A 21,313-nucleotide genomic window follows, 5' to 3' on the forward strand; every position below is an offset into this window, starting at 1 on the left:
CTTAAATGATGGTAACGAATCTTGAAATGTACATTTATGGATGTGAAATTTCCCTAATATAAAATATAGAGGTTGACAATAATACGTAGTTTCTTTTCTTTGTATTCCAAATAAGTAATAATGTTTTCCCCTCAATGTTGATTTTATTTTATTTTATTTTATTTATTTTTTATTTTTTTTCAGATCTTTATTAACAATGAAGGAAATACAGGCATTCAGTGTATAAACAAGATATACAAAGAAAAATGTCAGTTACAGTATCTATAGAATCTAACTATTCAATGTTGATTTTATGTTTTGTTTACACAGGCTTGTAGACGTTTTTTGGTCGCCTGTGTCAGCTGACTATGATGTCATCACGTCAAACAAATTCGTGCGTCGAACACAGGAAGTTGAATTATCAGCTGATCCTGCTGGCTGTTGTTGATACCTGAAGTTGCTGTTGTTTGGATACTGTGTTGCTCTGATCTGCTCCTGACATTGAAGACACATTCAACCCGAACATTTACCGAGCATTGGACATTTACCGGCTGACGAGCTTATTGGTTACAAATGAAACGTCTCGCAGCGAGGACTTTGAATTTAGCGCACTAGAGCAGAAGTGTTAGCTCCAAAGCTTGAAGAGAGAAAGAGAGAAAGACAGCCGACGGCTTGGTGTGCTCTCTTTGTTTATGTCGTGCCAGTCTAAACCGTGAGATTAATGGTATTTGTCTTGAATTTAGAACATTGTTTTCTGCGCATACGTTATTTATGTTTATACTCTGTTACCAATAGGCGGAAGACAGCTAGCTCTGTAGCTAACGTTAGCTCATAGCGCAAAGAAAACAGTGTTGTTGTCAAGCTTTGATGCTTTCATAACCGCCCGGCAGCGACACATAAGCTAACAGTGGGAACAGTCGGGTTTGGGGACATTATTATCGTGTCTCTATATTATGTCTGTAGCTGTTTTCCACTGGAACAGGGACACAGCACTGTAACCGAACTAGTTGGTGTTAATTGAAGCCTGTTGGAGACGTGTTTGGCTGTTGAACACTGCTTGTTTACTCCAAATCGAGTACATTAATTTTTGTTCGTTTTTAAAAAAAAAATCCGTATCGATTTTAAACCACAGAAACGGGTACTAGGTGAACTGATATCTGTCCTTGTACGTTTTGTTCCTGACAGATTGCGTAATTTGTTTGTGTGTGAGCTGTCAGTCTTTGCTGGGTTGCTTGATAAAACCTATGTATCTCTGTAAGCCTTAGGTGGCTCACTGGAAGTCCTTTTAAATATTTAACACATTTTATCACATATGACGTGTGAGAAAGTGGCCACCTTTTACTGTAACCCATAGACTGAGTAGGTATTTGATGCCCAGACTCCATATAAGTAGGTAGAGTTATGAATTAAAGAAGCCATCTGAAGCTATTGCAAGACTAAGCTGTGATCAGGGAAAGAGAGAAAGGGTCCCTCAGAGGGTCCCATTGTGTCTTGAGGTGAGGTGACCCCCCCACTACTTGCCAATGCTGGATCTGGAGGTGGTGCCTGAGAGATCACTAGGAAATGAGCAATGGGAATTCGCCTTAGGTGAGTTTTATTACAACATTTTCCAGTTATAAGAGCACAACACGGACAGAGAAGGGGCATTAGACTACATGCTATTCATTAGTGGTTAAATATAATTTCAAATTATTTTCCTGACATGTTTATGTCATTATTAGAGCTGCAACAATTATTCGATTAATCGAACAATAATCGATTATTTAATAAATCGTCAACTATTTTGATAATTGAATAATTGGTTTGAGCAGTTTTTTAAAGACAATAAGTCCAAATTCTCTGATTTCAGCTTCTTCAATGTGAATATTTCTGGTTTCTTTGTTCCTTTATGACAATAAACTGAATATCTCTTTGGTTTGTGGACAAAACAAGAGATTTGAGGACGTCATCTTGTGGTTTGGGAAACACTGATTGATATTTTTTAAACATCTTATTGACCAACTAATCGATTAATCGTTTAAAATATCGACAGATTAATCGATAATTAAAATAATCATTAGTTGCAGACCTAGTCATTATTAACTATTGATGGCTATGGCTAAGTCTAATATCTGTCTGTGAAGATTATAAGAACATACTTTATTATATATTATATATTTCACTTTTATATGGATGAACAATATAGCCATAATGAGGCACAATTCATTGTTTTGTGTAAAGATAATATTTTCTATATTTTTAAACATATTTTTGATTCACAATTTCATTACTGTAATGCGTTTCCCCACACTTACATACAATAAATATTTAAAAAACTTTATAATCAAATATAATGGATTTTAACAATGTTTAAAGAACAAAATCTGAATGAAAATTGATGAGATGTTACAGTAATGATAGAATTGTTTGCATTAAAATATGTGTATATTTTAATAAAATACATTTTGGGGCTACCAGCTACCCTTGGGCATATTTAAGTGCTTGCCAGAGAAAAAAAAGAAAAAGACCTTCCGTTGTTTTTTTTTTATTTAAAAATGTGTTACAGTAATGAATTTTGTTGCTCACAGTGTCTCTAAAAATGTCAGAAAATACTTTAAAATTATTTAAATAGATTATAAATTCATATTAAACAGTACCTTTAGATTGTATATGTTATAAAGGGTCAAAGAAAATATGTATTCAGTGCTTTGGAGTTTTGCTATGAGCTACACCATGTTCATGAGAATCACACAGTTGCCTCTCTTCATTTGTATATGTTTGCATGTCTGTGTTTTCAGGGATGCCATTGGCCCAGGCCATCTCTATTTTGCAGAAACACTGCCGCATCATAAAAAATGTACAGGTGCTATACAGTGAACAGGTGAGACAGGTTTTTATTATGTGGTCTTTCTCTCATTCCCTCTCCCTCTCTCTCTCTCTCACACACACACATACAACTAGGGCTGGGCGATATATCGATATATTTTTAAATGTGATATGGAATTGGACCATATCGCCTATATCGGTGTAGTTAAAAAATGTCTTTCTTTATATAAAAATGCTCCCCTTTGTCATATTTAGTTCTTTTGTAATGTTCGTTATTCTTTTCTCCATATAAATATATTTATTTCAGAAAATGATTGGCCTGTTTTAATGCATAGGCTATTTTTATTTAAGATATTTTTTTAGTTAAATGTGCACTTTATAGAGCTTTGTTTTGAAAAGGTACTCTGTATTTAAAAGGTACAGTATTTATGTAAATGGTTTCAATAAAACTACTTGTGACATGTCATATTTGACTTTGACTGAACATTTGCTCTCACTTTGAAATACAAATATTGAGATATATATCGTATATCGTAATTGAGCCTAAATATATCGGAGTAGGACTTTTCGTTCATATCACCCAGCCCTACATACAACCATTTTAATTAGTTTGTTTAAGAATCCTTTTTATGGCATCAGTACAAGTTATTTGTTCCAGACATTTTAGAACTCCAAATACTCCAAAAAAGTTGGGAAACGTTGCAAAATGTAAGTAAATCAGAAATTAAACTTCACTTTTTTTTTTTTTTACATATATTCAATTGAAAATATGCAAAGACAATATATTTAATATTTAATCTTGTAAACGTCATGCAGTTTTGTAAATATATGCTTATGTTAAATTTGATGACAGCAACAAATTTAAAAATAAGATGAAACAGGGCAACAAAATACTTGGGATAGTTGTGGACACTCATAAAACACCTTTTTGGAACATTCAACAGGTAAACACTTTGGATGGATGGATGGATGGATGGATTTACTTTATTAATCCTAAACTGGGAAATAACTGTGTTACAGCAGCAGCAAAGATTAAAACACCATACAACACCATGAATCTTAGATTCAAGATTCATTCAAGAGCAAGCAGAACTAGTGGTCGACCGATACGGGTTTTTAAAGGCCGATACCGATTATTTTGACATCAGTCTTAACCGATCCCCGATATTTGCTGCCAATTTTTTGGGGCCGATTCTTGAAGCCAATATTGTCTTTTCTCCCTCCATTTACATGATAAAAATGACACAATAATAACAAATGTTACACAAGTCTCATTTTAAACAAAAAAAGAAACATTTATTAACAAAACAAACAAAACATATTAACAGTTGGATATCAAACAATGTGTATGTTGTTCTAGGCCTGGAGGTGGTGGCGCCTCAGATGATGCACATATTTGATGTGGTTTTCTTTTTTCCGGTATCAGCAGCAGCTCACCAGAGAATGGCAGATGTTGCACCGAGCCTTGCCTGCTGTTGGCTCAGTGAAATGGGATCATTGATCAGTGAACGCATGCACGTATCAGCCGATGCTGATACAAGTAAAAAACGCAAATATCGGCCCGATATATCGGCCCCATATATCGGCCGGCCGAAATATCGGTCGACCTCTAAGCAGAAATATGTTAACTGAACGATACCAATTATGAAACACAGAAATTCTTATATTCATTCAGATGAAACGGTCATTTAAAATCTCTGTGTGTGAGCGCCTTGTTTCCCTTAAGTAGAAAAACTGCTGATTTAAACTGTTTGTTGTCTGCTTATCTTTGGACGAGGGTTTCATCATTGACTTTGTTTATCTCCCCTCCAGACACCACTCAGCCATGACCTCATACTGAACCTGACTCAGGATGGGATTAAACTGCTGTTTGATGCCACAAATCAGAGACTCAAGGTGAAAATTGTAACATTGATTAAACTGAACTTGCAGCGGTTGCAAAATCACCTTCACTTCTAAATATCTGGCAAAATATTCCACTCTTCTGAACTTGTTATTGATATTTTACCAACACTTTGTTTTCTATCCTAACTTGTTTTGGGTTTTTTTCAAATGTTTTTGTGTGACAGGTGATTGAAGTGTATGACCTGAGCAAAGTCAAGTTGAAATACTGGTGAGTAGAAATACTGGCCTCAGACAAAGTCTTAAGAGTTTGGAAACAACTTTTTTTTTTGACAGTTATGTTTCTAAGGTTAGTAGTTTGAACGTACTCTACATACTTTTATCTAACATAATGATGTTTCATCTACTGTGTCACTCATGTAAACGAAAGCTGTTTTAACATTTGAAATAGAACAGAAATCGAGTTGTCATATTTGTTTGTTGTCTCTTGTGGAGCGGACCCTAAATGAGAAACTAAAATAATGAGTTGGTAAATTTTTCTAATGCAAATATTCTTCTACGGTTTTCAAATGATGTCTTGTGTTAACTTGTCATCCATGAATTAAATAATCATAAAAAATAGGGGTGAGCGATAATTCAATATTAAAATTTATTTCACATGTGGACTCTGAAAATCAGATTTGAAATATTTTGAGGGAATATCATTATAAGATTGCCATTTTGTTTAAACATCACACTTTACATTACTTTACAAACTGGACTCCAACTTGCAACCTTCTAGTCACAAGCTTCTCTGACCTTTAAACTCCATTACCCACAATACAACAGTGCATGTGGCTCAGGAAAGGGTTCTTTCTCCACAATTATGGTGCCTAGAACAAAGCATTTTGCTTATGGGAAAACCTCAGTGTATCGAAATCAAACTGAAACCGATTAGCCTGCATGTGTGTGCATGCATATAAACAGAAGGTGTTTTCGGTAAAAACAATTCCTGAGACTCTCTGGTATGAGAGGAGCTTCTCACTGGGCCGTTCCTATAGCCATGTTTCCACTAGGGGGGAAAAGTGGCCACCAGAAAAATCTTTTTTTTCACCGTTGCTAACTGTGCACAACGTCAGCAGCTGAAAGCAGCATGGCTAATTATGTACAGAGTCTCCGCTGATCATAAACATAGTGATTGTAAATTAACGGCATCGCTAACTGTGCACAGAGTGTCTGGTGCTTGTTGTAAACAGACAGAGATCGCTAAGTGAACACCTCCTGCAGCAGCAGCACATACACACTGTACTGCTACAGAGCTAACTGTAGCTAATGGCGGCTAACGGTAGTTAGGAGGCCGGCTCGTTAAGAAGAGTAAGAAGGAGTCGCTGAATTTGTCTCTAGACGCTTTCTCGAAAAATAGTCACTAAGGGGGTCTGAAAAGTTGCTAAATTCAGCAACAATGTCGGTAAGTTGGGAACACTGCTTTGCTGGCTTTTACAAATGGCGTGTGTTGTTGTCGTGTATAGTGCTACGTCTCATCCTGCTTAGCGATCTATCCAATCAGTAACCAGGCTGTTTTCAGGGGAGAAAAAAGACCCCGCTCTTCCACAGGGACTAAAAAGTCCCGACAAAAGCCGGCTCCGGACTGCTCGTATTCAAATTAGGGGCGTTTCGGCAAGTGAGACCCGCCTCATTCTGGGTATTGTCCGGTAGTGGAAACAGCCCTTATGAGTACCACTTTAAGTGCCTCTTTTCTGTTTGCATTCACAGCCGGCAACAGTTGACGATAAATAAATTGACTTAAATGTGTATACAACGAAATGCAGAGTTTAAGGTGTTAGTAAGTGACAGTGTACTGCTGAAGATGTATAATTTTTTCTATAATTTTACTTAAAACATTCATTTTGCATTGAAGTTCCTAATTAAATAAGAAACACTCTGTGCTTTTTTAAAAAAAATGCTTCAGCGTGCGGTTATTTTATTAAGATTATTTGTTAATTTAATTACCAGAAAGCATACGTTATTTTGATATATGTCGTTATTGAGATATAAAATGATCCGTATTAGAAAAGAAGACTTTGGCCACATTGCCCTAACCTAATCAAAACATCCAGTCAAAGTTAAAATGAACAACGTGACAGTGTATGTTGGTTACTGTGGGTATAAACTCATTCTGTAAACTTTATTTTTTGCATTTACATTTATAGTAACCATCAGATGTGATAGAACTTTGTGATTGTGGAGGGTTTTTTTGTTTTGGCACCTTCAAAGTGCTTCATTTTTACTCTTAAAAGCCGTAAGAAGCCTGGATATAATATTGGTGGAGAAGTCGACGGCATTTAGAAACGCTGAATAACAACAGATGCAGCCAGGATAAAACCATCTCAGCTGCTTAGCTGTTATTGTTATATGGCCTCTGTGTGCTAGGACCGATCTTTATAATGATCAGTCTATGTGTATACTGTCCATTATATGTTGTCACGGAGACTGAGAGCAAGTCATAGCTCACCAGTGGAAGACATTACAGTGATGGAGTCCACCTGCGTTAATGTGTTTCTTAAACTGTGTGTATAATTGTCTGTCTGAATCTATGCAGTTCATCCTGTATCACTGTTATTGGACATAACACTAGCTGTGTGTGTGTATTGTGTTCCAGTGGAGTCCATTTCAACTCTCAGGCCATTGCTCCTACAATAGAGCAAATTGACCAGTCATTTGGAGCTACGCACCCTGGAGGTACTCTAAAAAAACATCAACACAATAATAAGGATGTCTCGCAAATGAACCTACATTCTGATGTTATTTCTCTGATTTCTTTCCGTCCCCGTCCAGTTTACAATGCTGCAGAGCAGTTGTTCCATCTCAACTTTCGAGGCCTGTCCTTCTCCTTCCAACTGGACTCGTGGAATGAAGCTCCAAAATACGAGGTGAGAATCGACTTGCTTGTCAGACGGTTAAAGAAGTGCTGAGAGGGAGTTTCTTTACACCCCAGGGGAATCAGGGTACATCTTAAGTGATGCCCTATGTCTCTTAGCTTGATGTTGTTAAGTCTTTATCATAAATAATGTATGAGTGAATGGAGAAACCAAATGCATGAGGACAATGTGATTGTCTTGATGCTTGTTTAATCTCGGGCAAGATTTTATTTCTTATACAGGTGCATCTCAATAAATTAAAATATCATAGAAAAGTTGAATTATGTCAGTAATTCAATTCAAAAAGGTGAAATAACACCATTACGCACAGAATGAAACATCTAATGTCTTCATTTATTTAATTTCTTGTAATTATAATGATTATAACTTACATTTCATGAAGACCTAGAAATTTGATAATTTTAATTAATTGTTTGATAATTAAATATTAAATGTAATATTAAATTAAACATTAATTACATTTAATTTAATGAAGACCTAAAATTCTGTGTCTCAAAAGATTTTAATATTACAGAAGACCAATTTTAGAAAGCATGTTTAATATGTAAAAATTGAGTCATCTATATGACTCAATACTTGGTTGGAGCTGTTTGACTTGAACTGCTGGGAATGGACTTTTCATCTTATTGTAATGTATTGAGATGATCCTGTATGTCAGTGATTTAGATGCTTTAGCTGATGGCACACACATTTTTTTGCCAGATTTTACCCATGATTCCCATTTGGGCAAAGTCTTCACCAGTTGGGGACAGTCAGCATGGCTAGTTGGCACATAAATCTATTAGTGTGTGAGGGGAACAGAGCCGACCTCAGTCACAGTCGATCAAACATCTTTGAATTTTTTGAGCCGAATCTGGACGCAATCGGGCAGTGTGAAGTGATTACTAAAAACAAATAAAGTAAGATAAAATGAAATAAAATAAGATAAAAAAAATATATATAATAATAATAATAATAAATAAATAAAAAAGTAAAAGCCAATCATAACAATTGAAACTTAAAAAATAAATAAAAATAAAATAAAAAAGCTAGCTAAAATAGATATATATATATATATATATATATATATATATATACATACATACATCTATTAGTCAATTTATATATATATATATATATATATATATATATATATATATATATAAATTGACTAATAGTAGCAAATAAATAAATAAAAGAGAAGATATTATAACACCAAGATGCATGAGCAGAAAAATCTCTAAAAATGGTTCAGGTAACGGGCAAAGTAACTATGAAAGATCTCATAAATGCACTAAGTATAATTTCCAGTGTTACACCGCTGATATTTTAAAGACTCCTTGCAGTGTTATATAAGCAGTAAAAATCAGGCTGCAGTCGTGAGTTTAGGGACTTGGGTTGGCTCAGGCAGCGCAAGTTCGTAATTAAATTCTCCAAGACAATGTCCACACCCAGCAGCTTCCAGTTCACATTTTCAACACAATATGATGTTTGCACACAATCTACAAACTGCATGTTTTACATACATGAAGTGTTGAGACTTTTGTCTTTGTGCAGTAGTAGTTTTTGCATTGAGGTTTGTATCATCAGCCAGATGTTTTGCTGTCTGTACTGTACAGCTGTGGATGTCTTGATTGATGCATGTCATGAAACAGCTGCTGTGCCATCTGCTCCATTCTGCATCTTGCTACTGTGAGCACACATCATGCATTGATTTCATCTTTACTGCTCCCTCAGCTGACTGCATTGACAAGCTTTTTGCAGCTCATTGCATCTTGTTTTGGTTTAGACATTCAGCTGCTCCAGCATTTCTGTGATATCAATAACCAAGTTGATTATTTCATAAACCTCCCAGTCTGCCCCGAGCTGCATGCTGAATTGGTTTGATGGTTAGGTCTACAAAACCAACCGCTTATGTTTGCTCATCATCTGTAGTTGCAGGTACAAACGTGTTAGTTTCAGCTTTTAGTTTGGGTTGTAATATTTTCATTTTTTTGTCCAGAGCTCAGCTTATTGTTTCCTGTTTGTTATGAGAGTGTCAGATGACAGGTAAATGCATCTGAGAATCGTTGTGAACTGATACCTTGTACAGAGGATAAATAACAACATGAAAGGATTTGCAATGCATTTATGCTGAGAACAGATTCTGGCCGTTTTGTCTCTCCCACAGTTTAATCTATTTTCCTATTAATCCAACCATAACAACAAAGGGACAATTCCTGTGAAGTTTAGAAATTGTTCATTCAATTAATTTAATCTCTTGAACAGTGGTGACTGTGATTTGTTTCTTTTAAAAAGAATAATACTTTCAACTTTCCATTGAACTCTAATGAAAATGTTAATGCTAATAAACCCAAACAAACTTTGAATACTAATGAAAGCGTTTTGTTCTTTTAGAATTTCTGAAAAACCTGCAAGAGCTTTCTTTAATCGGCATTAGAATGACTCATCAGCAGCCATTTCAGTAGTTCAAAGCAACTTGAAAATGCACCAAAATGACAGAAATGAAGTAACCTCTGCTGTGTCTAGTCTGAGAATGTTGATTGATACTGGACCTCTCTCAGATTAAAAATTGCTGCATGACGTAGATCCAAACTGGATTTAAATGTAGCATCATCAATCAGTGGAAACATTGTGTTTTGGGAGTTTAGTTTTCTTCTTTTGGAACATGGGTATTTAGGTCAGTCTGTGTTTCATGAGATGTTTTAGTCCACAGTGCTTCAAAACATGTATATGTTGTTTCTGTGCACACACAATCACAGTATATACCACTCCCATACTACTCCCAGTTGTTTTGCCTTGGCAGCCTAATTTTGCCATGGGTTTGGCCTCCCTGCAGATTCCACATGGGGCCATGGTCAAGAGGATGCACATCTACACTGGCAACAACCTGCAAGAAACAAGGTAACACACGCACATGCAGATACACAAAACAGGCATTACTTAGGGAACACACCACAGGGTGCACAATGCTCAAATGTCTTTATTCTAGTCATATACAGTCATGGAAACAATTACTAGACCACCCCTTTTCTTCAATTTCTTGTTCATTTTAATGGCTGGTACAACTAAGGCTCCGTTTACATGATGACGGTCTGAACAGAAGACACAAAAGTGGCGCTACGTCTTCACTTTTTATTCCGCGTTTAGACGAGCGTTTTCGGAGGAAATCTGCGTGCATACGGTGACGCTAAAGTGTGTGAATTGGATTGGGTATCATGCCAGGCTGCATCACTTAAAGAGATAAGAGCATCTTTGGGCATGTGGAAGTTTTCACACCACATATTTTCATCAGCTACTCCTTCCACAAAGTTCTCCACCATCCACTAGATCTCCCAGGTCTCGTCCAAAGCCGTCTGGCTCGCCTCCGACCAATTGGTGCATCCAAAATGTGATAGAGGTAATTACAGATCCGTCTCTGTTCACTAATACTATCTGTACATATCCTCTACATTTGGTGGAAAGACTCCTGTAAGTTTATTAGAGCTGCCAGAACAGCTTGAAGGTCCGACGCATGGAAATAATCCCACATGTTTGTTTATTTCCCTGTACTGGAGCATGTATGTGACGTAAATGCGTACGTGATGTGAGCAGATCTGAGCAGAGTTTTGTGTCTTGGCAGTAGGGATGGGTACCTTTCACATTTGAATCGATACGGTACCGATACCCGGTACCTGGGAATCGGTACCGGTACTCAACGGTACCAATTTTCGGTACTTTTGCGTAACATATTTATTTCTCAAAATATAAACTTTAAAAAATATATCAAAACAATATAAAATCCAGGATGAGCAGTGCTTTATTGTTGAGTGAACGTACATTTTGTAACATGAAGGTTGCAGTGTTATCAAAGAATGCAGAGGAGCGCTCTCAGGTGGCACGGAGGAGAAAAAAAAAAAGTTGCAAGTGCACGTGTGATTTGTTGTGATGACGTCGTAGCTGTGCGGCGCAGCACCGGTCAGACAGTATTGTGGGCATAGCATGATGGAATAAACAAAGTTGAGTCGGGCTGCTCTGTGCACATATCGAGGATGACGCAGGAGTCCGAGGGATTTAATTTCAGCGAGGCAGTTTGGAGTTAAGTGGCAGGTAATATCCCTGAGTTGAAGAGCGGAGTATTAGCGGAGGACCAGAGATGCAGCAGCTAGCTTCTAGCTGCTAATGAAAAGTCTACGGATGAATGGAGAGAGCAAACGGAGTAAGGAAGGTCTAATCTGGAGGCAGACGAAGGCCAAGCCCGGGTAGAGACATTGGAGAGATAGTAGCTGGCGGCTAGAAGACCTAGAGCCGGCTGTTGGTCTCTGTTCCGCGGTGGAAGAGGGCAGTAGTTAGCGGCCGCGGTGAGCAGACAGGACCAGACGAGGAGGTAAATAAATTTAAAAAAATAGTGCGATCGTCAGCACGCTTGTTAATCAAAGACGTCAAATGAAAACGGGTTGAAATCAATGATCAGTTTAAAGGTAACGCCGTTTAGGTACCGAAACATGGTACCGTTTGATTTGACATGAATCGGTACTCGGTAGTACCGACGGAATTCGGTCGGTACCTATAAAAGTACCGAATTCGGTACCCATCCCTACTTGGCAGTGTAGACGGACACGCTACGGTGGAGCAGATTACAGTTTTACACTCTGGAGGGTGGTTTCACATTTTTGCGTTTTTAAGCCCCAAAAACGTCGTCACCGTCTAAACGAAAGGCACTTCTGATAAAATATATTTTGTCGTTTTTACCCGCAAGTGTCCTCGTATAAACGGGGCCTAAAGGTACATTTGTTTGGACAAATGTAATGATAACAACAAGAATAGCTGATAAGAGTTTAATTTAAGAGCTGATATCTAGACATTTTCCATGGTTTTATTGATAATAACCAAAATCATTATCAAGAAAACCATGGGAATTGTCTAGATATCAGCTCTTAACCCATTTAATCCCACCGGTCACAATGGTGACTGTAAAAATATTTCTTAGTTATAAGGCTCTATTCCTGCAGAATATGTCAAACAAAGCTGCCCTGAGCCAATGGATGTTCTTCTCCTCCCATCACATTGGAAATGTCCAAAAGTAAAAATGGTATGTCTGTTACAATAAAGTAACAATGTTGAGTTAGATCGATAACTGCTTTTTTTTTTTTTTGCTCTATGTATTGTCCACAGTATTCATATTGGTATAGTTGATAATGTAGGCCAAAGTCACACTATAATGTTATTCTAGTGGCAATGTTGGAGACTACCAGTAACATAATTCTACATTTGTTAATAACTGGAAAGGGAAATATAATTTTTATGACTGCATAGGAGAAATATGTTAATGTTGTCTATAAATCAAATAAAAAAATCAAAATGACTTTATTTATCCCCGAGGGGAAATGCAGTTATTCTGGTAACTCTGAAGAATGAGACAGCCTGATGGCTAAATGGTAGATATAACATCTTATCCCACCAGTCACTATTGTTACCGAACATAGAAACACACTTTTTGACCTATTTTTCCATGAAAGTCTTTTAAACTAATGGTTGATTATTTCAAAAAAGTACTAATGACACATGATTTGGATATTTTCATGTCAAAAATTTGGGATTAAATTGGTTAAATTAAACTCTTATCAGCTATGTTTGTTGTAGGGTTGTCACGATACAAAAATTTTCAACTCGATACCGATACTCAGGAAAATATTCGATACTCGATACCATTTTCGATACCACCAGGATAAAAACGTATCGATACTTTTGAAAATGAGTATCGTATCTGGATACAGCGTTTTAGTATCGATACTTTTATGAGTAGCGATACTTTTGACAACCCTACTTTGTTGTTATCATTATATTTGTCCAAACAAATGTCCCTTTAGTTGTACCAGGCATTAAAATGAACAAGAAATTAGGGGGCACGGTGGCGCAGTTGGTAGCGCTCTCGCCTCACAGCTCCGGTGTCCGTAGCGCTGGTTGGTGTCGGCAAAAGGGCCTTTCTGTGTGGAGTTTGCATGTTCTCCCTGTGTCCCCCGAGGATCCCCTTACAGGGACCTCTCACAAAAACATGCATTGATCCTGGTTGGTCACTACGTCCCACTGGGGAATCTCCCCCTGTCAGGTGTCAAGAAGCGGTCTGCTAACTCCGCATGTATCGATGGAAGCATGTGGCTAGTTCAGGGCTCTCCCCAGGCCGACAGGGACGGGGTAGTGCCCAGGATCATGAAATAGGACAAACTGGGTGATAAATAAAATGGGTTACAAAATTGTGGGATAAAAATGTATTAAAATGAACAAGAAATTGAAGAAAACAATGGTGGTCTAATCATTTTTTCCATGACTGTAGAATCTGTAGAAGAGGTTTAGTATCTGCATCAGAGGACTCACAGTGAAAATGTAGCAAACATTTCTAAACTAAAACAACAAGCTGTGGGCCTTGTTTGCAGCCACTCAGCCAAAAACAAACAGGTATTTTGTGAAAGCAGATAGTCATGATTAATGCCTATTAGCGTAATAGGCCAGGAACATTGTGAAATTCTAAGCTTTTATTGGCAGTAAGGACATTTTAATCATAATCCTCCCATGTGGCCAAAGGAAACAACTCCATGTGAGATCCTTATTTTACATATTGACATGACCTTGTGGAGATCCCACAGTCTAACATGTACAACAACAACAAAAGCCAAATGAGAACACACACACTGTTCTCTGTGTCTTCAGAGCGCCAGCGATGCCGTTGGCTTGTTTCCTTGGCAACATCTTTGCAGAGTGTGTGGATGTCCTGAGAAATCAAGCAGGGCCTCTGGGGCTCAAACTCCGCCTTATCACTGCAGGTAATATATCCCTGTGTCACTCTTTAATCTCTATGAATAGAATAAACATGTGTCCGAAGCGTTTTCATCACATCATATATTTACATCTACATTTTAAGACACACGATGCTTTCGTTCTCTTGCCTCCAGACTTTCAATGACATTTCTCCCACAGTCTGTAGCACAGCTGCAAACACAGAGCTAAATAGAACATCCAACCCACACTTTGTACGATTTTGATCATTTTTCTCCACTGCAGATCAATCTTAAGCTATTAGAAAACATATGCAATTCTTACTAGGGTTTTAAAATACCGGGAACCTGGAAACTTTCCATGGGAATTAACAGGAATTTATGGTAATTAATGGGAATTTAAGCGGGAATAAAAAGAGAATTTACAGAATTGATAGGTTGGTAATAGGTTGGTCCTTAACAGGGAACTTAAATATAGTTGGGGAAATGTATTTTAGCATAATCTTGACTAAAACAATCAGAATTCATGCAAGTACACTTGAACATCTGCTATTCTTTAATCACATCTAATCAACAGTGCACACATTAAAAGTTCTTTTTATGTTCCTTATTGAGAATTGCTTGTACTTCTTCGACTTATTTTCCCATTGTTCTGTTGCCGTTTTTTTTTCATATCTTTGTCTGGTCCTTCCTTTTTCCATTCTTGTTATTTTAATTGCCTCTTTTCAAAAACTGCCTATGGACAAGTGTTGCCAATTAGCACTTGTGCTAAAACACTTAAACAATAAATCTGGTCCGTCCAATGTAATTGCCATGTCCATATCAAATAAACACTAAATAAAAAAAAAATAAAAAACATAAACATAGCACACTGCAGATACTGCAGAGCTGCTGAGGCCACGCCCCCTGCCGAGGCCACGCCCCCTCCATGCACTGTGCATTCCCCCATCACATGTTCAATTAATTTACATGTTCAATTTAACATTTAAATGTTGAATGGGACTTTTTGGAGGGGAGGGGATAAGTAATATTTTACTCAACATACGTTCAATTAAATTAAATTATTAAAACTTGATAAAGTTCAAATAAATGAAATGTCATGTTCTTAGCTGTTTTATTTTACATGGATGTCGGCTTATGACAAATAACTGTTTGTTTGGATATGATACAGTTAGTTTAAATTACCCTCAATTTCCAGTAAATTCCCATACATTCCCATTAATTCCTGTGAAAAGTTTCCGATTTGGAATATTTCGTGCTTGAAATGATTGAAAATGCTTGAATATTAATGTTGAATTTCAAGGTTTGAAAAGTGCTTGGATTTTGGATTAAGTGCTTGTAAATGCTTGAAATTCTTACTGTATTTCTCTTGCAATCTGACTATAGATAACCGCATTTTCAATGGAAAAATATATATAAAGTGAATAGCCTATAGCCTATCTGAAATGAAGACCGCTCCGCCTGGGTCTCACCTGCATCTTCTTGTTTCTGAGATGTTTCTTGTTGCTCTACCCTGTATCTTCCTACTGAAGGGAGTTTTTCTAATTCCTAGTGGATGTGAGGGCTTTTTTGAGGATGATTTTAGAGGATTTTTGTGAGCTTATTTTGCTCCAAGCCCCTAGATTCCCATACCAGTATGTTTTATGAGATTAGCAAACTACTTTTAGTTGTTAAAAGTGTGATACCAGGGAGTTCCCGGTGGCACACCTGGTAGAGCGCATACCACAGAGGCCCAGTCCTCGTGAGCGGGCGGCCCGGGTTCGAATCCGGCTCGGAGCCCTTTCCCGCATGACTCCCCCTTTCACTCTCAATATCTCTACTGTCTAAAAAAGCTACAAAATGGCCAAAAAAATATCTTAAAAAAAAAAAATGTGATACCATTGCCGGTGGTATGGTTAAGTGAAATTACCCCTTTTAGTATGGAAGTCCTCATCTAAAACATGCCATTTACAACTGTTGAAAGGTACTGGAAAAGCTTGAAAATGGACCTTGAAAGTTCTTGAAAAGTGCTTGAATTTGACCAAAAAGTGTACGAACCCTGTGTGTAATCATTGTCACTGATATGCTGATTGCTGATTTTTTTTCCTCTCATTTCTTTTCCTGTTCCTGCAGGCTGTGGTCCAGGTGTGATGGCTGATTCTAAAGTCAGGTCTCTAGAAAGGTGCATCTACTTTGGAGATTCCTGTCAGGATGTGCTGGGTGCTCTGGGCTCACCACATAAAGTCTTCTACAAGTCTGAGGACAAGGTAGGAAATTCTGTTGTGATATCTTTGCTCAGATTGAATCGCTTCTATTCCTTTGCTGATATAAAGGCGAGTTTAGCCAGCTCACGAAGATGTTCTAAAAATAATCTCCAGAAACAGCACCCTGCTGTGCTTTCAGAGATGTTTCTGGTCGAGCGTCATGTCCACACACTGAGCCCTGACAAGTGCATTTTAAACCTTTAATTACAAACCAGTTTGCCGCCTTTGTTCCATGGATGTGACACCCGTCATCTCCACTCTCTGTATGCCTGTTCATCAAAACGTTGCTCTGCACTCTGAGAGATCAGTTAACTCTATGGAGTCTGGGGCTATGTTGTTGGTTTTTGACTCTTTTTTTTTTTTTCATTCTGCCTGTATATGCAACTTAAATAATAATCACCATGCCATGCTGGTATCATCTTTTTCAGCTCAACCTCACCTCATTATTATTTTGTCATTTTGACTTACAGGATCAATATTTTGAAACACAAAAAAAAACGCAAAAAAATAATACAGAAAACACGTAAAAAAAAAAACCAACACAGAAACCCACTTAAAAACACACAAAATCACACACATAAAAACCACAAAAAACACACACAAAAATTACAAAATTACAAAACGCACGGATAAGATAAAAATAGCCCAAAATCACACAAAAAACAGCAAACACAAAAGATTGCATTAAAATGTTGAAATGCACACTGCAAAATCTGCAAAATCTCTGCAAAAAAAAGTAAAATGTTACTACACTTGGTCATGGTGAAGAAAAAGAGTTGATGCATTAAATTGGACATGAAAACTTCTGTAAAAGCCAAAACTTTAGAGAAAAGCTGACAGCAGGGCTCCATGCTGCTTCGTTTTTACGTTCTGGCGCTTTCCTGGACTCCAGAGGGTTAGCATTCTGAATATGATCTTGATTTGATGCTAACGATAAGATAATAATCCAAAATGGAACGTGATGCTGTGATATTGTTGCACCAAGCACAGACACACACACAGACTTTTAAAAGGGAGTCTTGTTCTGAATAAAGGAGACGCTGCTCACAAATGTTTATTAATGTAATTTTAATTATATTGCTTGCAGGAAGCACTCACTCACTCACTTACTTACTTACTTACTTACTTACTTACTTACTTACTTACTTACTTACTTACTTACTTACTTACTTACTTACTTACTTACTTACTTACATACTTACTTACTTACTTACTTACTTACTTAATTATTTATTCTTTTGGCACTGCCTCTTGTAAAAAAATGCATAAATGTGTCAGGATGATTTGTGTGATGAAGCTGCTAATATTTGTAATTTCATAACCTGCAATAAAGTAATAAAAAAAAAAAAAAACTTGTAAATTTTGACAACTTCAAGTCTAGTTTTGAGTTTTTCTAGCTAGGTGAGTTTTAGATTCCAAATCTCCTGAGATATTTCTTCGTCGTCCAGCCTCTCATTTGTACTTTGGCCCTCGCTGCATTCTTACAATATCATATTAAAAAATGCCCATTATGACCAATTAGTAATATTCATAGGCTAATTGAGACTGTTTTTTCTCTTTTTTTGGCCAACAATGGCTCTTTTGTTGGTAAAGGTTGCAGACCCCTTTTCTAGTTGTATGATCACACATGCTTTTTTGGTTCAGGCTTACCACTTTTTCTGAAGCAACAGAGAGGAAAACTATAACAAACCCACTGCAAACTACCAGCACAGCACCAGTTTATTTTTCAGCATTTAACAGATCATTTAGTTTTTGTTATTGTCAGAAACAAGAATCTAGTCATGATACTACTAAATTGTATTATTGATAGTAAATACATATAGATGAAAATATGTATTGTCCTTTTATCCTGTTTATTTTAGATGAAGATCCACTCTCCATCCCCTCACAAGCAGGTTCCTTCAAAATGTAACGACTACTTCTTCAACTACTTCACCCTCGGAGTGGTACGTAAACTCAGCTTAGGCTTGTTTGTACAGGTTTAGATACTTCAGCTGTTGTATTTTGTATGTATCTATCTACAGTCATGGAAAAAACAGGCATTACTTAGGGAACACACCACAGGGTGCACAATGCTCAAATTTCTTTATTTTAGTCATACACAGTTACGGAAAAATTATTAGACCACTCTCTTTTCTTCAATTTCTTGTTCATTTTAATGCCTGGTACAACTAAAAAAGGTTAATTTGATTGGACAAATATAATGATAACAACAAAAATAGCTCATAAAAGGTTAATTTAAGAGCTTATATCTGGACATTTAATATGATTTTATTGATAACAACCAAAATAATTATCAAGAAAACCATGGAAAATGGCTAGATATCAGCTCTTAAATGAAACTCTTATGAGCTATTTTTATTACTTTAGTTGTACCAGGAATTAAACATGAACTATAAATTGAAGAAAACAAGGGTGGTCTAATGTTTTTCCCCCTGACTGTATATTTATGCAGGTTTTCAGAGATTTAGTCATAGTTTGTTTTGATCACAGACCAATATTTCTGATACTGCTGTGACACATCCTGTCAGTTGGTGTTTAGATCATCTGAACAAGAAGCTTGAGCATCTGCTGGGTGTCCAGCTGGTAATACTGGCTGTAGATAATGAAAGCCTGGACTCGACCTGCTGTTTGCAGTAGATAGGACTGTAATGAGCTGCTCTTGCCAAACACATGGCACAAAAGTAATCTCAGAGATTGTTTTGTTATTTTTCAGGATATCCTGTTCGACTCTACAACTCACCTGGTGAAGAAGTTTGTCCTCCATACCAACTACCCCGGACATTACAACTTCAATATGTAAATATCTTTACATCACTTTCTTTTTATATGTGTCCTGGTTTCTTTTTGGTTCATAACCCCCGTTTTCCTCTTCCTACCTGTACCTACCTAGCTGATAATACTGCAGAAGATACATAAGCTAACATAAGCTAAGATACTAAGCTAACAAGGAGCTGCTATGACAAGTGATTCATGCTAGCCATCAAGCTAAAGCGTATGGCAACATTATAATGTTACAAAAACATTGAACAAGCTAATAAAATTATCTTTGGACTTCAAATGGATTTATTAGAACCCGTCACATTAAAGAGCCGACTTAGCCTCTTAGCCGCTTTTTTAGAAATGCCATACTGTGAGTTTAATTTGTCCAAATACTTGAAAAGTGAAATGTGTGTTAGCTCACCAGCAAGTTAATTAACATTGACATAGGGCTGAAACTGAACAACTAATTTAAAGATTTTTTTTACTATAAAGAATAACCTTTCGAATTGAATCCTCAATTAGCATGCTTAATCATGCTACATACCATATTGTAACCGTTAACTAGCAGCTGGAGAAAGTTCCCCACTCCATCACGATAACCCTGAATCTTACTAACGTTACCTGTGTCCTGATAATGTATTCATCTCTCCACCTTTCGGTCATCGTAAACTAAGTATGATATAATGTATCCAGAAATATTGGGATATAGCACGGACAAAGCCGTAAGAGCTGAGAAATCAGAAAGGCAAGACAACAAATAATAGATATACCGGTAATTCAGGAGTGTGACAGAAGTTATATCTCACTGTAGGGCAGTTATTGAGCCTAATCTGCTTTCTAAAAATGGTCTTATGTATAGAGCCTTATGATTCCATTTCTTTAACTAGAGCAGTATCAGAAAGAACATCAGTTCAATGTCAGTTCAATAAACCACAGCACTGCTGACAAAGCAGCTTCAATAAAGAGTGTGATGTTCCTGAGCGTTTGTAGGGAAAATGGATTCTCAGATCATTGTGATTCTCTTCTGACAGATTGTGTTTGATTCTTATGGCAGGGCTCCACGGTGGAAAAAAATAGTGGCTGCTCATATTTTAAATAAAGACAATGCATCAAATTAAGAATTTGGTTTGAATATAGGTTGCAAAAGGATTAGTGCATTCACATTATTGCATATACAGGATCATCTCAATACATTAGAATATGATGAAAAGTCCATTTCCAGTAGTTCAAGTCAAACAGCTCCAACCAAGTATTGAGTCATATAGATGACATACTTTTCAGAGGCCAACATTTACATATTAAACATACTTTTTAAATATTAAATTAAATTAAATTAATGTTTAATTTAATATTAAATTCAATATAATATTTAATTATAAAACAATTAATTAAAATTATCACATTTCTAGGTCTTCATGAAATGTAAGTCATAATCATTATAATTAGAAGACATTAAATAAATTAAGACATGAACTGTTTCATTCTGTGTGTAATGGATCTATATAATGTGTTATTTCCACTCTTTGAATTGAATCACTGACATGAATAAACTTTTCTATGATATTCTAATGTATTGAGATGCACCTGTGTATATATCCTTTATTTAACCAGGTAAAATGAAAAATCTCTTTTTCACAAGAGAGCTGGCCAAGAAGGCAGCATAAAAAGACAAGTTACAACATTAAAAGATTAAACACAAATTGAGCTATCACAGCAACACTGAGTGAGCATCAGTAGCCAACTTATAGGGAGCAGTCACACCGAAAAAGGGAAGCCATTTCTTTGTCCTTTAAAATCAATTTGAATTCCCCAGTAGTTCAGCTGGAGGCTACTATCTACTGGTTAGCTGAAATGTGATAAAAAGTATAAAATATATTTACTTCAGCAACCAAAAGTTACAAAACAGAAGGTAATGGTTTGGCTCAGATAGCTCAGTATTGTTGGCAGTAATGCTGCACATGTGAGGAGAGAATGCTCTGTTCATGCAAAGGATTGTAATATCACTGAATTTCTATTCAATGTGATTCTGGCA

At 36.6% G+C, this 21,313-nt stretch overlaps 1 protein-coding gene across 3 annotated transcripts in view; it reads left to right on the plus strand.

Moving 5' to 3' along the window:
* Positions 1 to 225: 225 nt before the first annotated feature.
* The window catches only part of phaf1 (phagosome assembly factor 1), a 30,812-nt gene continuing 9,724 nt past the window's right edge, over positions 226 to 21,313 (plus strand). Inside the window, exons 1-11 of one of the 3 annotated variants that reach the window (XM_059334651.1) lie at positions 226 to 1,566; positions 2,757 to 2,839; positions 4,597 to 4,680; positions 4,854 to 4,897; positions 7,265 to 7,344; positions 7,441 to 7,535; positions 10,330 to 10,427; positions 14,211 to 14,323; positions 16,388 to 16,521; positions 18,381 to 18,464; positions 19,235 to 19,317. In XM_059334651.1, coding sequence (XP_059190634.1) covers positions 1,503 to 1,566; positions 2,757 to 2,839; positions 4,597 to 4,680; positions 4,854 to 4,897; positions 7,265 to 7,344; positions 7,441 to 7,535; positions 10,330 to 10,427; positions 14,211 to 14,323; positions 16,388 to 16,521; positions 18,381 to 18,464; positions 19,235 to 19,317 — 962 coding nt within the window. In that variant the 5' untranslated portion in view covers positions 226 to 1,502. The remainder of the gene's footprint in view (positions 1,567 to 2,756; positions 2,840 to 4,596; positions 4,681 to 4,853; positions 4,898 to 7,264; positions 7,345 to 7,440; positions 7,536 to 10,329; positions 10,428 to 14,210; positions 14,324 to 16,387; positions 16,522 to 18,380; positions 18,465 to 19,234; positions 19,318 to 21,313) is intronic. The other 2 variants (XM_059334650.1, XM_059334652.1) reach the window with 2 other exon arrangements.

Source organism: Centropristis striata, chromosome 6 (genome assembly GCF_030273125.1).
Source record: "Centropristis striata isolate RG_2023a ecotype Rhode Island chromosome 6, C.striata_1.0, whole genome shotgun sequence".
In the NCBI taxonomy this organism is placed as follows: domain Eukaryota; kingdom Metazoa; phylum Chordata; class Actinopteri; order Perciformes; family Serranidae; genus Centropristis; species Centropristis striata.